Source organism: Athene cunicularia (assembly GCF_003259725.1).
Source record: "Athene cunicularia isolate RWA chromosome 1 unlocalized genomic scaffold, athCun1 chr1_part2, whole genome shotgun sequence".
Classification (NCBI taxonomy): Eukaryota; Metazoa; Chordata; class Aves; order Strigiformes; family Strigidae; genus Athene; species Athene cunicularia.
This window is the reverse complement of record NW_020799092.1, coordinates 44171123-44186036: the sequence shown is the minus strand read 5'-3', so window position 1 is coordinate 44186036 and position 14914 is coordinate 44171123. Positions and strand designations below refer to the sequence as shown.

The window sequence follows — 14914 nt, the reverse complement described above, 5'->3', positions numbered from 1 at the left end:
TCTCCCACACATTCCAGGAATCTCCGGGACTGGTCCCACTCTGCTGTGTTGTATTTCCAGCAAATGTCTGGGAAGTTAAAGTCTCCCACAAGAAAAAGTGTAAGCGATCGTGAGATTTCTCCTAAATGCCTATAGAATATTTCATTCACCTCTCTGTCCTGGGTGGGTGGCCTATAGTAGACTCCCACTACAACATCTGCCCTGTTGGCCTTCCCCCTGATTCTAACACAAGGACACTCCACCCTCTCTTCACTACACTTGTGCTCAAAGCAATCATAACAGTCGCTAACATACAGAGCTGCCCCACTCTCTCTCCTTCCTTGTCTATCCCTCCTAAAGAGCTTGTAGCCATCAACTGGCACACTCCAGTCATGGGAGACATCCCACCATGTTTCTGTAATAGCAACACCATCATAATTTTCCTGTTTCATCGTGGCTTCAAGCTCCTTCTGTTTGTTACCCATGCTGTGTGCATTGGTAGAGATGCACTTCGGCTGGGCTGATGTTTTGCCCCCTTCCCCCTTCAGATCTACTTTAAAGCTCTGTCAATAAGCCCAGCGAACTCCTGCCCCAAGATCCTTTTACCTCTCCCGGACAGGTGCATTCCATCTGATGCCGAAAGGTCTGGTGTCCTTTATACCAACCCATGACTGAAAAATCTAAAGCCCTGAAGGTAATACCAGCCTTAGAGACACAAGTTCATCTGTTGAGTTCTCCTGTATTCTTCTTCATACATCCCCACAACTGAAGGGATGGAGGAGAACACAATTTGTGCCCGTGACCCCTTAATGAGTTTCCCCAAGGACCTGAAATCTCTCTTCATTGCTTTAGGACTTCTCCTGGTAATGTCATCACTACCTACCTGAAAAATCAGGAGAGGGTAGTAGTCCTTGGATCTCAATAGAGTGAGGAGTTTAGCTGTAAGGTCCTTCACAGGGGCCCCAGCGAGGCAGCAGACTTCCCTATGAAGCGGGTCCAGTCTGCATATGGGGCCTTCGACACCCCTCAGAATGGAGTCACCCACTACAATGACCCTCCTGGGGTTCTTTTTAGAATTGTTTTTAATACCTGGTCTATAGTGACCCAGCCTTGGTGGACCTTGGTCTTCCTCCTTGTTTGTCTCCTTCTCTTCCTCCTTCTCTTCTTCATTCAAAAGTTCCAGGGCTCCATACCTGTTGTGAAGGAGCACCATGGAAGGTGAGGGAGGTCGGGAGAGGATTTTCCTGCCCCTCTGAGCAGGGACCTGTTTCCAGCCTCCCCCATCTCTTAGGTCCCCTCCTTCTGCCTGGTAGCAAGAGAGTGAGGGATTGCCTGCTTCTTCTGGAGCCTCCATTTGCTCCTGTTGCTTTAGGCGTGCTAGAGTGTTACTCCACCAACCAATTTCCCTTCCACACTCCCTAATACTTCTTAATCTTTTGACCTCTCCTTTGAGTTCCACCACCAGGCTGAGCAGGTCACCCAGCTGATCGCAGCACACACAGGTGCTGTCACTGCTGCCCTCTGACAGTATTGACAGGCTCAGGCATTCCCTGCAGCCCAGGACCAGGACCACTGCATGTTTGCATGGCAGCTCCATCTGGGTCACCATGTTCTTTCTGGTGGTGGTTTTGACGCAAGTGGAGACAGTCCGTGGTTCAGTCTACTCATGGAGGATGGTAAGATGAAACTAGCTCGGATAAGTTCTAGACCCCGGAGAGGGACTGCGCCTTGTCCGCTGGAACTGCCATGCCCTGGTTGCTCACACTCCCTGGGGGCTGCTCTTGTATGTGAGGGGCATTGGGCACTGTCACTCCAGTCTTTGCCGGCCCTGAGTCCCCGCTGCCCTTGTTCACAGCAGCTTGCTCTTCCTGCTCAGGGTGGAGGCAACCTGAGGCTCTCACTCTTCCCTGGGCTTCTGCCTTCATGTCTTGCAGTTTTGCCATGGGTTTTTGATGCTTTCAGGAAGGTCCCCTGCCGCCTGTCCTCCTCTTCGGATCCCCCCTCCCCAGCAACTTTATTATGCTGCTGGATATGCCAATATCTAGAAGCTAATATCAAGCAATATCCCAATATTCAGCAGCCTCCAAGGACTTTTTGTTCTGTTTTCACTCCACAGTTCCACCAGAATTATATCTGGTCGAATTACTGTGAGTCTTTCACAGTAATTAAATTGTAATTTTACTGTGAAGCCCCTTTGTATAAACTCTAAATAATTCCTTTCTCTGGAGGTTTTTTCTTGGTCATCTTTCTCCAGGCTGGTACAGCTTTTCTTATTCCTGTTGATAGTTTCTCCCTTGGTTTCTTGCGCCTTTTACTGGAGGAATAGGGAGTATAAAATTTATTTTCTTCTCTTAGAAGGTCTGTATGTTTAGTGGAAGACAGCAACCTGGTCAGCACAGGACCAAACCTAATCTTTCATATGTACTACTTTTAGCAACCACAAGTGTATTGCTACTTAGCTGTTATCTTGGAAGTCAGAGTTTGTAGTTTATTCCAGCAGCAGCTGCAAGGAGGACAAATGAGAAACAGTTTTCTAAAACTCACACTCTCCACAAATTGCAAAAGACTCACATTTTTTAATAGATAATTGGAATGTTCAAGATTATTTTTTATATCTATAATGAGATGTACTTTAACTTGGACATCTGTAAAAAACCTGTGTTTTGGCTTTCAAAGCTAGCTCTATCCTTATTCAATTAGGATATTTTATTATTCATTGTCTCCCTCTCAAACCTTCAAATACAGATGCAGTGTTTGTTACAGTGCCAGCACTTTATTGGCTTAGTAAGAACAAGCACTCAGCCTAGTTCAGAGCAAAAGACCTCCTCTACTCTCTGGACAGCATCTGGAAATCTTCTCCTGATAAATCTTCCTCTTCTATATTGTTGTCAAAAGGCACACAATTCACAACAATGAGGAACATATGATACCATTTTTGTTGATGCATCTCCAGTTTGAAATGTTCTGACAGCAGGCAGAGATGAAACTGTTCCCTGTGTCACATTGGAAATAAATTATAATTGATAAATTAATTAAGATTCCCAGTCTTACTGGAATGCTGAGCAGCATTTCAGAAAAAAAAAAAAAAAAAAAGAAAAAATATGGCATTTGCAATCAGGTTTAAAAACCAGAACCAAAATGAGGGCCTACTTTTGTTTAGTGAACAGTTCCAGGTCTGGATTACAGCAGTTCCACATGTTGATGTTGATGTTACAGGAAGATCTGCCCATGTAACATTATCCAGTCATGACTACAGGTTATTTACTCTTTTTAATGAGATACAGATAAAATGCAACCTCAAACAAACCAACTTTATGAAGAAGACATAAATAATTTAAACTCTTCAATGTAACGATTCTGCTGCTTTTATTTGGAAATATGCCATGAACTGTGCTTCTATGATTGCACATATTTTTGGTTTCCAGAGCTCTTCATTCCAAAGTCACAGAGGTAAATCTGAAAACATAAAGACTGTGAAAGCTGTTTCTGCTGCATCTTATGAGCAGCATGTGGGTGGTCTCATCTTGGTTTTGTTTGTACACATTCTGGGTGTGCTCAAAACCAGGTAACCAATATTCCTTGCCTTTATTTACAGACCTTTTATTCCTTTTTCAGACCTTGGCTGTTAGATGACCTCCCTATAGTGTACATACATAGCTCCTAACATACAGCAGTGTTTTGGCTATAGTCATGGTGATCTAGTTTATGGGGTTTTTCCTCTGTAATGCCTGACGTGACACTGGTGGTTCATCAGCAAAACTGTGGCCAAGAGAGCCTCCTCTAATTCCTCTAAATAGGAAATTATACACCCAGATAGTAAAAGCTTCTCTGAGGCTGCCGCTATACTTGGCAGCAGAAGCAAAATAAAGCCACCTTCTGTCCGTTTTGTCGTCCACCCTGGGGAGCACAGCTGAAGGAACTCCAGGTGGGTCATGTGGCCCACAGGGATGTACCCTGCCGCGGCCAAATGTCTCTGGATACCCACTTACCTCCAGAGCTTCCATCCAAACCCTTCAGAATAAAACAGTGGGTGCCTCAAAACTTTTAAAAGTACCATCAATAAAGTATCTGGTGACAGAAGACTCTGCTGAAAGATGAGAAGAATGGAGAGTCATCCTCTCAGACAAGATGGCTGCCAACAAGAGCACCAAGGCCCAGCTGAAAAAAATTACTGTAGTCACTTTGGAAATTAAAATCACAGTGTCCAATAAAACTGTTAGATGCTACTTCCACTAGTTCTTCCTGGCAACATTACTGGGACAGACGAATGAACCTCAAGGGGGATATTTGTGGTGGAAAATGAAGTACAAGAGATCCCTGCCCAGATCCAGAAAAGTCTTCAAGACAGATATATCCTCTGTACGACTGGACTAGCCAAATTCTGCAGCCCACAAGAAAAGACAAACCCTTAAAACTTGTCTTCCTGTTCCTTACGAAAATGCTCAGATGTCTGGTAGATGGTGAGTTTAATTCAGGAAAAGCTCTGCAACTGACTCCAGTTGCAAATATCATGTACTGATATTTACACATCTCAAATTGATAATGAGAGGGAAAAAATACAACTCAGTGAAAAGAATTCTTTTGGGGATGCCACATTTAAGATTAATAATTTCCCACAATTTAGCAAAACACATTATTGGGCTATAATCACCCCTTTAAAAAGTAGGAAATCTGCCAGCTGGCAAGGACTTAAATTTTGAATGAAGTTTCCAGTTCAGCTCTATTTCCAGATCAGTGAGGAGCTTCATCTCTTCCAAAAGCTGCTGGTTTTCAGTCTTCAACTTTTAACAGCTCACCTTCTGCTCACTGGCAACATGAGAATTTACTTCTCAGGAATACATCATGAAAAAATGTCAAGTGATAGCTCCAGCAGTCAACAGAGTGGGAAAAGAGAACAGCATAGAATGATTCACATCATCTGTATGATCACCCATTAACCCATTCCCGTTCTTCAACTGCTTGTACCGTTCCTATCTCCCCTCCCTTCCTTCTTTCTTCCCACTCGTTTTTCACTCCCATGGTTTCCATCACCCCACCCTCCCTTTGATTTAATCTCTCATTCTCTTAGCTTCATGCACCACATGAACCCAGACCTCCCATACATGAATATGGAGTGAAAAGCCTGTAATAACGAACCGGTCACTGGACTTAATTGTCTGTGCTTTTTGCTGCAGAAGTTTACAATCTGTCCCAGAAGTTAGATTTTTCCCCTGATAGTTGAATGTTTGCTTTGCATGGGGGAAGGAAAGTGACTGCCTGCTAATGAAGAATGGGGAAGGAGGACTCTGCTGAACCCTCCCACTCCCCCAGCACATAACATCTCACAGAGAACACAAGGCTGTTGATGAGGGTATTCAGTCTGGCAAACGATAAATCACAGAGCCAGAATAATAGGCAGACACGTCCTCCATTAAGAAGCATGCCTGCAGAGCATGAATCTGCCCGCACAGTGTGCTCACCACTCCAGTGCTTACCTCCTAACAGTGCAGGCAACATTCAAAGGCACCAAAAATACCAGCAAAAGGGTGAGCACTGCCCAGGTGACAGGGCAGACACCTCAGTTCCAGCATCTACTTCCAGAAGAGATGTTTTTGTTTTATTCAGTGCCATAATAAGTGGCTTTCACTGATCCTGCCTTTCTTGAAATGCAAGTCTCTAATGTCCTTCCTTCCCAGACAGCACCTCTGGCCACACTGCTGTCTGTGCCAGAGAGGCTGCAAAGAGCAGGGGAATGGGAGGAAGGTGGGGACACTCATCCCTCAGATATGCCTTCTGTCTCACTGTTACTTCCAGTTGCTGCTGGGGGCCCTCTCCCCAGTGTCCTTCCCAGCTTCCTCCAGCTGTCTTGCTGCTGCCAAGTCTCAGCCACTGTCTGGAGAAACAGCAGCTGGTGAGAACTGGTCTCTCTCCAGTATCACAGGAGCTGCCTCTAGGGCAGGTTCTCTTCCCAGATTGGCCTTATTATGGCTCTTGTATTGCTCATTTACAGCCAAAAGACCAGTAGCATCCTGCCCACCGGTGAGAGGTCTGCAGTCACAAAGCCAGGCTCCATCTGGGTATTCCCTCAGGCCTCAGAAATTTTTAATTCTTTTCTTCACAGGGGTACAGATTCAACTGGAAGGTGGAGTAACTCACAGATTAGTGGTTAAACCAGTCTCTGAAAGAGACAGAAGAAGTGAAATAGGAGTTGTTAACGCTCCCAGGCAAAGGAAAGAACTGCAGCTCTGGGGCAGCTCTGTGAAAAAGGAGTGACTCACGGTGCCACACCAACCACACCATGATTTAAGTGGAATCAGTAGTCTCTGAGACTGGTCCCTGCTGGTGTATGAGAGAGGGAGAGGTTTTGAGACATCCTGGAGCAGACCACCAAAGACACTTCAGCAGAGAAACTCTTGTTTCTGAATTCTGGTGAGATACATGCAGTACATACATGAAACAGAAAACAGTTTGCTGAGCCCTGTCAAAATTGAAGTGCTTCTGCACATGTACAGAGACTGAGCCTTCAGGACATTTGAAAAGCCTGGGATTTTAGATGCCTCCCAGCTGAGGTCACTGGTCTGAAGGGTAGTAATTTTGGGTGCTGGTGTTCATGGTCCACTATGGGTACCAAAGTCCTTCACATGATCTGGTCTTTCAGCCTTAGGAATGGATGTGATCATCAGTATATGATGTTTCAGATGTGAAAAATCCAGGCCAAGGTACAATAGCACATTTGAACCCATCTCAATTACTACTGAAAGAATATGTTCCTGCCACAGAAATTGGGCACAATTTGGGGCATATTTTGGCTTTGCTTTCAGGTCCTATCTTGCGAATCTTCTTCTGTGAAGAACTGTGGAATTGCTTAAGACTTTTGGACACTCTTTGGAGTGTATGGCATTTAGCAAAATCAGCTGCAAATTTTGGGTTTGCTTTATAAACTGTTATTCAAAAATAAGAAATACTAATAATAGTGATTACATGGCTAGGGTATATGTAGCATATACTCGTTTGCAACGGGTTGTACATGCCAGTAAGAAATTTGGCACAGTGATTTAAATACCTACCTACTTACTGTATGAAAATGTAGTTTGTTTCTCACACGAGGCCAGGCCTACACTTAGCTTCAGGTTCACATTTGTAGCTCACCTGGACCAAGATGAGGTTAGCCCTGAGAAAAACTCCACGCACTCTCCACTGTCATGACATTTTTTGACTTCACCTAATTGCAGAATCATAGCTCTACTGTCACTATATGATCCTCATCAAAGTCCTAAAATTCATTATAGGTTCTGCCTTTTTAAAAATCGCCTTTTGTAGGGGAAAAATTGCTAATATATTATTTTAGTGACTTCGTATATGTATTCTCTATTGAATGCTCAAGACATTTGTTTAAATACACATTCAGCATTCCCAGAGTTCACTTGGTTTTATAAGGACTGCCAGCAGCAATCACCCAATTTGCATCTTAGTTGTAATTCCTCTCTCTTCTTTGTCTACTGTAAAGACTAATCCGCAAGACTGAATTTGTATTTTTGTGGACCTGGGAAGCTGATGAAGTATGCAAAGATTTGTGTTTGACCCTGGCATCCATACATACTGGTGTTGCAATTTCACCTTTCTGTCATAAAATATGAACTTTGGAGAGAACACAGGAAGAAGACAAGAACTGTTTGGAATAATTTCATGAAACTGATAAACCATTTGACTCTAGTTTAGCATTTGCCATTTAATTATCTGACCCAGTCTTAATTTCACAGTAAATTATTACAATTTAATCCCTGAAAATTGTGATGTCCAAAGATTACTGGATCAGGTAACAGACATAGAGACCCATATCACCAGTAAAGGCTTACCTACCCAAGCATGTTCAGTACAGGACAAGGTATGCACTTGAAAAAATGTTTTCTTTAAAAATTACTGTGTATATATTCAAGTCAGACTAAAGTTAGCCTAAATACATCTGCTTGTCTATTCAGGTGCAATTATAACAGCATGATCAGTAACATTTTTACACTTTAACATGGTATAGTATTGTCTAAAGGTTTAGTAACTTAAGAGGAAAACTTGAACTAGAATTGCCTGGGCTCTATATTTAGGATTAATATATTTACAGGTAAATGGGACTTTGACTTCTCATGTATAGTCATTACAAGCACAACAAATATAGATGTGTTAGTGAAAAAAGCCTTGTATTTCTAGTAAAATTAATTGTTCAAAATTGGAGTGTTTGAGACTCGGTGATGATAATTTCCCACATCTATACATTTTTAGAGTTTACAAAAATAGAAGCCATATTAAATTTGTGGAGTTCCATTTTCAGCATAGACTACCAAAGTTGCCACAGTTTCTAAGGCTTAAATGCAGTATACATACTCTTAAGATGACCTCTCTAAGAGTCTTTAAAAAAAATCATCAGTCACCAAATCACTCAGTTCTGAAAACATGGTCAGAAAATAAAGAACTACAGGGGTTTGGTATTGCATGCTGAGCAAATGCAAGTTAAGGAGTGTGGAAATGAAGGGTGAACACTGCTCTGTAGGGAGTAATGCAGTGCACTTGGAAATTTATGGGATTTTCCAATGACTTTCCTTCACCCTTAGCTGCCCTTAGGAAGGAGTTTAGGAAGGACCGCACCTTCTGAACCACTGAGACTGGTACCAGCAGAACCATACTTTTAATTGTGAGGTTCTTGGCTCTGTTTTACTTCCCTTTCACAGAGATTGTCTTATCAGTAAGAGCCAAATGCAATCTAAATTCTGATGTCAGATGCCTTCTCTAAACCAAAGACTCTAAGAAATATAGCTGAAAGCCGTGCTGAACTTTTGCTCTGTTCAGGAAAAATAAGGTGCATGGATGGATGGATGGATGGATGGATGGATGAACTGATGGGTAGACAGATGCGCTAAACATTTCACCCCCATATTTTAAAACTAATGGAGCTTTGAAGGCATTGAAGCATTTGAAAGCTCTGAAGCATTCTGTAGCTTTGACAAATTAACAGAGCACAGCAACCTAGTTTTATATATCACAATCTTATTATTTCCTGTTTTTCTAGTGAGTTTTGCTTGGAAAGCAAACAGACCTGTGCATGGATGAGTAATGTGTTTAGTTTTAGATTTGGCCAGAGAAGAAAATCCCAGATCTTTTTATTTGGATGGAAATAAAGTATGTACTCTGATGTTACTCTCTGGGAATCACTGTTGCTGCTTTTATAGCTGATTGCAATATGCTAATGTGATAGGGCCAAATCTCAAAAGACTTAGTGAAGTCAGTGGGAGTTTTGATTGAGTTAAATTTAAATAATATCTGAGGAAGGATGTTAAGACTTGGTTTGTCACAAGATTTTCACCAGCACCCTAAAATCTTTACACCCTGAAAAAAATGAGAAGTATTTTGGAAGAGTCCTAAACATCTGTAACAGAGATGGTTTCTGGATCACAGGCAGGCACTAAGGAAAACAGCTGTCAATGTCTTTGAGTAACCCCACCAAGTCACAGAGCAAAGGGCATTGCAAGGACAGAGTAGAGGATGGTATGTCAGAATTACAGTTGTAGCACACAGCACTGATGCCAGGAGAGCTCTTAGGTGAGCAGGGTAGCATGCAGAAGACAGTTGATGTCAGACCCATCCATCTTCTCATGTTGGCCCCTCTACATGACTTAGGAAAGAGGGATGATCTATAGAGCAGGATGAGGAGCTCAGCATTTCAGAAGAAACCCTCAGCTTTCTTTTCTCCTGAGTTGAGATTTCTGTTAATAAAAAGCAGAAACTCATGCCTTAGGTTTTGTGGGTTTAATTATCATCCTGCTGTAGAAAGTATTGATCTGGCTGGACTAAAACTCCTGGGTCTGACTTTTACCAAGGCCTTTTTGCAGTGTAAAGGCCCCATTCATCAGTATAAAGCCAAGCTCATAGCTTCATTGGATTATACAATGGTCTCTGTTGCTATTGGTTAGCTCTTTAAGTCGTTACATTTTTCAATAGATTTCAGGCCTGTGTGGCCAGAAGATGTGAACTATATGGATTAAAACCAGCATGCCAACAAAAAGAACACGTACTATTTTTAAACCCCTTATTTTTAAACTGATCTCATGAACCATTAGGTTCTGTCTCTGGGGTTTTGAAGGGTTGCGATTCACATCACTTTCCAGCTCCAGAGAGTGAGAACTGTTCAGTGTTCTCCTCTCCTTGAAATTTCCATTAAGTATATAGATTAGCGTATACTGCTATGACAGCTTTGTAATCAGAGCTTCTTTTCACGAAAAGCTGGCTGGAGCCACAGGTGTTTCTTGTAATACATATCATAAAATACTCACCTGAATGTACAAATTCTAGCCTTTTTTAGACGTTAATCTGGTTTGGGTATTAGCCAGCTGGGTATTTTTGAGGCTCTCTGTTTAATTAGTAGTCCTCTGCATTCTCTGCAGCCTTCCACAAATATATATACTTACACACATACAGCAGAATTAAAAAACTTAATTCAGGAATCCTGGCATGAATATTTTGAAGTATCAACATGAACCCCTTGTATGCTTCTGACCTGTATATCTTCCTGAAGAACAATATTGGCTCACTGGCATATATCAGTATTTTCACACACATTTTTCACATTGAGGAGAGTCAAACACTGGAACAGGTTTTCCATAGATGCTGTGCAGCCACCATCTTTGGAAGCTTTCAAGATCCAATTGGAAAAAGCCCTGGATAACCTGGTCTGGTCTGATGGTTGATGGTGCTTGGAGGAGACTGTGTTGCAGACTTCCTGACATCCCATCCAGCTTCAATTATCATGTAATCCCGGGATTCTAGGACTAGACAGTGAAAATAGATATATGTTAATTTTTTTTCAGTGGGTTTGGGACTTCTGCTATCAAGCATTAGATAATCTTCACACTGCCATATGATAAGCCAATACAATATCTTGTTTTTCCTTGAAGTTACAGTGTTTGTGATAATTTTAACTATTCAACCTAACAATGCATAGAGTGTAAATATTTTTACAAAATATGTTTAAAAGTACACGTTAAGGTTATCTTTTTCCCCCCTGAAATGCATAGGGAAAATATTTCAGTCTCTCCAATTATCATAACTGCAAGTTCACACTATATGTAGCTAAGGATGCTTTTAGAGGTGTACCTTTTCAAACACAGAAGGGTAAAAGTAGAGGATATAAACAAAAGAGAGGTAAATCAGAACAGACAAAGTAATGATGAATGCAAGAGAAAATGAACAACATCTGGTGATAACTTTCCTCAGTTAAATAGTGTTCACTGGTGTCCTAAGAGTCTCTGTTGCCAGCTTTAGACACCGATAGCATACAACTCCCACTGATTCCCTTACAGAAGACATTTCATGCTGCTTGTGACACTTTTGCTGTATTCCCCTCTGTTCTTTGGTTCATCTTCCTTCCTCCTTTTGTTCCCTCCCATGGCACAGCGAGGACAGGATTTCACGACTTCTCAGAGTTCACACCCTTTTCATCCTCTCTCTCAAGCGCTCTTGCAGTGACCTTTCCAGAAAAAATAAACTTTCAGATTGCATAGTGATTAGAGAGATTACTCACATTAAGCATTTCCCATGTGAGCAGGAACATAACAAAAGCTCTTTTAAGAAACTCATGCACTCTGCTGTAACTGGGAGAGGTATCGCCTACCTCCTACAAAAGTGGACCTTTTATTCCTCCGCTAGATTTAATCAACCATTTGTGTCTCATCTCAGCAAGAAGCCCTTTTGCTTCCTGAGGTTTGTATAACTTAGAAATGCTGCCGCTAAATCACCAGAGCAATTGTATTAATTTTCTATCTGCTTACCCCATGCTTAGCCTATTTTGAGATCCTATTAATAAATAGAAGCTCAGAACTATTATAAGGTAGAAAAGCATTAACTGAAGTGTCTGAAAGCAAACAGAAATGTCTGCTGTTTCTTCAGAATATTTCTCCCTGATGTTCTCCCCCTCTCTATCACCGTAGGCATGAAAATGACATGGCATGAGAGAGAACCAGAAGAAAAGCTCATTTACTAGTATATTTGACTCCAGTCCAGAGAACCATGTAAGTCATAAATCCTTTTTACATAATCACCCCCTTTTTCCAACCAAGTATTCTGTTGTCCCAACAAATTATCTACAGGGCACCATTTATCCAATAATTTGTCTCTAAGATAAATATTTTGACATTTTTCCTCCTTTCAGAAAACACAGGCAATGAGGCCGTTTCAATTAAGGCTAAAGAGTTTGCTGAGGATTTGGGAGATGCTTTTGAAGTTGGGAAAAAAATCAGTTGACAACTCTGATCACTTTGGCATAGCACCAAGAATTACAAATGCAAGAAACCATGTGATTGCCTGTTACCACTGTCTCCAAATGCAAGTGTCACACTAAAGTCTTCCCTCTGTTCCTGTACAGTTCTTAAGCTTTTTTGTTAAGTGAGTGTGCTTCTTTTGGCTTATGGCTGTTAAATTCACCACAACAGGTGCAACATCAACATGTCTACAAGAAAGCAGTCATATACTGAGAACTCAAATGTTGAATTTCCCTTAAAAAGTAAAGAAAACCAAAAAATGTAAGTAACTCCCATGTCAGTCATGGTCAGTATGGTCATGTGTCAGGTAATATGTGAAATGAAAGAATTATTATAAACTTACTGTTTCTGATGAGTGTGTTAAATGAAATATAAAGCATTTGTAATTACTTTTACTTTTTTTAAAAAAAAAAAAAAAAGTAATTCTAGATAAAGAAGCTCCTTTGACTGTATGAGAAAACGTTTGCTTTCCATAACGGGAATTATAACCATTTTCATTTTGATCTGTGCGCTACATTTCCCCGATCATATAGGTAGAAAATTTCACCTACTGTCAAGTTAAAACCGAGTAAGAATGTATAGCAGCTCAGTAACAAATTCAGCTTTTTAGCCAACATTTTAAATCATAAGGCCTCAAATTAATACCAGTTTTGCACAGGTGTTACATCCCTGCAAAAGAAATATATAAAGGACTAAATTTTTCCAGCCCCAGATGATGAGAAAGTTGAAGTGGAAAAGAAGAAGTGAAGATCAGGGATGAGCACTGCCTACTTAAATTTCTTTTTTAGGAAACAAACTGCAATGCAAGTTTTGAGGGGTTAGAAAAGATATGTGCAAATAATGTGTTAAAGAAAAGGCAATATATGCATGCTAAAATGAACCTTCCCAAAAGTAAAGTTGTGAGTCTGAGTCATCCTAGATTATTCAGGGGGTCAAACCCAAGGCAATTACACTGCCTACTGATATGGAGTTGGTAGTGAATAATTCAAGTATTTTCATAACCTCACAGTATCTGTGGAAGAAATAAGGGATTTCAGATAATTCTGGCAAAGCAGAATCAAAGAATAGTTTGAGTACATCCATGGTGAGCTTGTTTTAATTCATAAATCTGTTATGGCAGATGAAAAGAACTATTTGCCTATAAAAATAATACAACCACTATTATAAGAACATCTTTTCAATACTATTCTTTCACTTATACATATAAATGGCTTATATTAAACCACAAACTTTGAAGAGACACATTTCTTAAAGCAGTACCCTGGATCTAAGTATTCTGACCTTTTATTACGTATTTGTAGTTTAATGATGTAATTGTTATCATCCAATAAACGTGTTATTAGAATATAATGTTTCAGTGAAATATCTTATAAAATCATAGCAGCCTTAGAAGTACACTCACACTGTTTGAATTAAGGCATCTAGTTCAGGACCCCCTTGTTAATGGAGTGAGTGAGGCTCCTCTGCAGGTCAGTTCAGGGAACATTGCTTAGAAGCTTATTTCCAATAATTATACAAGACCTTAAACATGAAGTATATGAAAACTCTCATTAGGTTCACTTTTAAGACAGGTTGCATAGAAAGAAGACACATGTGAAACTAAACATGATTCCACTCTACTGTATTTCACAGTGGATAAAATTTCCTTCAAAAATTACATTCTAAATTTTTATTTTAAAATAGTCCTTGGTAACTGCTTTTTTTTGGGGGGGATAAAAAACGTGCCTGCAGTTTGCACTTATTAACTCTTTTACTGTTTCAATTATTTGTCTTACCCAGGCCGTTGTTTACTGTTTCAAATTATGTCTCAAATAGTTGCTCGTTTGAGGTTTCCTACATGATTGTTTATGTGGCAAGGTAAGAAAAAAAAACAATCTCAGAACTGAGGATTTTCCTTGTTTGCATAAAAGTGTGCTCTCTGCTTTTATTCTAGCAATCTAGTGTACCCTAATTCAAATTTGAATCACAGAAGATTTAGCTTTTGGAAAGACTTTGTGAGCTCTTTACCAACAAATAATATTCCTAAGGCAGCAATATCTTGTTCTTCCTGACTTTCAGATTCAGCTCTTGTTGTCTTAATTTTTTTTATACTAGAAAAGCATGTTCTTGCATTATAAGATGTACTACCAGCAGCATAATTGGTCTGATGAACACATTCATATAGACGCCAACGAAATATAATAAAAAATGTCAGAGTCCTTTCTGCACTTCTTCAACACTAACAAAAAACCTTACACCTCAAGATCTGGATTTATTTTGGCTATGTTTTACTGAAGAAACAAAGGTCCATACATATCTAAAATTATCTTGAAGAAAGCGATGACCCTGATGGAATGCAGTAGCTGCCACAGCTGTATTTCAATATACACTGGACAATAAAATGACACATTGTAGGAAGGTTTACATCTCTTATGCTTTATTGGAATTACTTATTTCTGTGCTTCTTGGAGAGATTCAGCTTATCTTTTACATACATTATCAAGCCAGGGAATTAATTTTTTTTTCAAATTTTTTTCCATCACCAAAAAGAAGTTTACTAACAAGAAAGAGGTTTAGTAACAGCTAAAAATGCCTTAGGTTTCCCTAAAGCAAACATCTTTATTTCAGATATCCAGTATTTAGGGCCTTTTCCAAAGTATATAGGGCTTAACAGC

At 40.3% G+C, this 14914-nt stretch overlaps 1 protein-coding gene across 1 annotated transcript in view; it reads left to right on the top strand.

The window, feature by feature from the left end:
- The first annotated feature begins 1586 nt into the window (after nt 1–1586).
- CPSF6 (cleavage and polyadenylation specific factor 6) overlaps nt 1587–14914 on the top strand; it is a 55353-nt gene continuing 42025 nt past the window's right edge. Inside the window, exon 1 of the mRNA XM_026865162.1 lies at nt 1587–1655. Coding sequence (XP_026720963.1) covers nt 1587–1655 — 69 coding nt within the window. The remainder of the gene's footprint in view (nt 1656–14914) is intronic.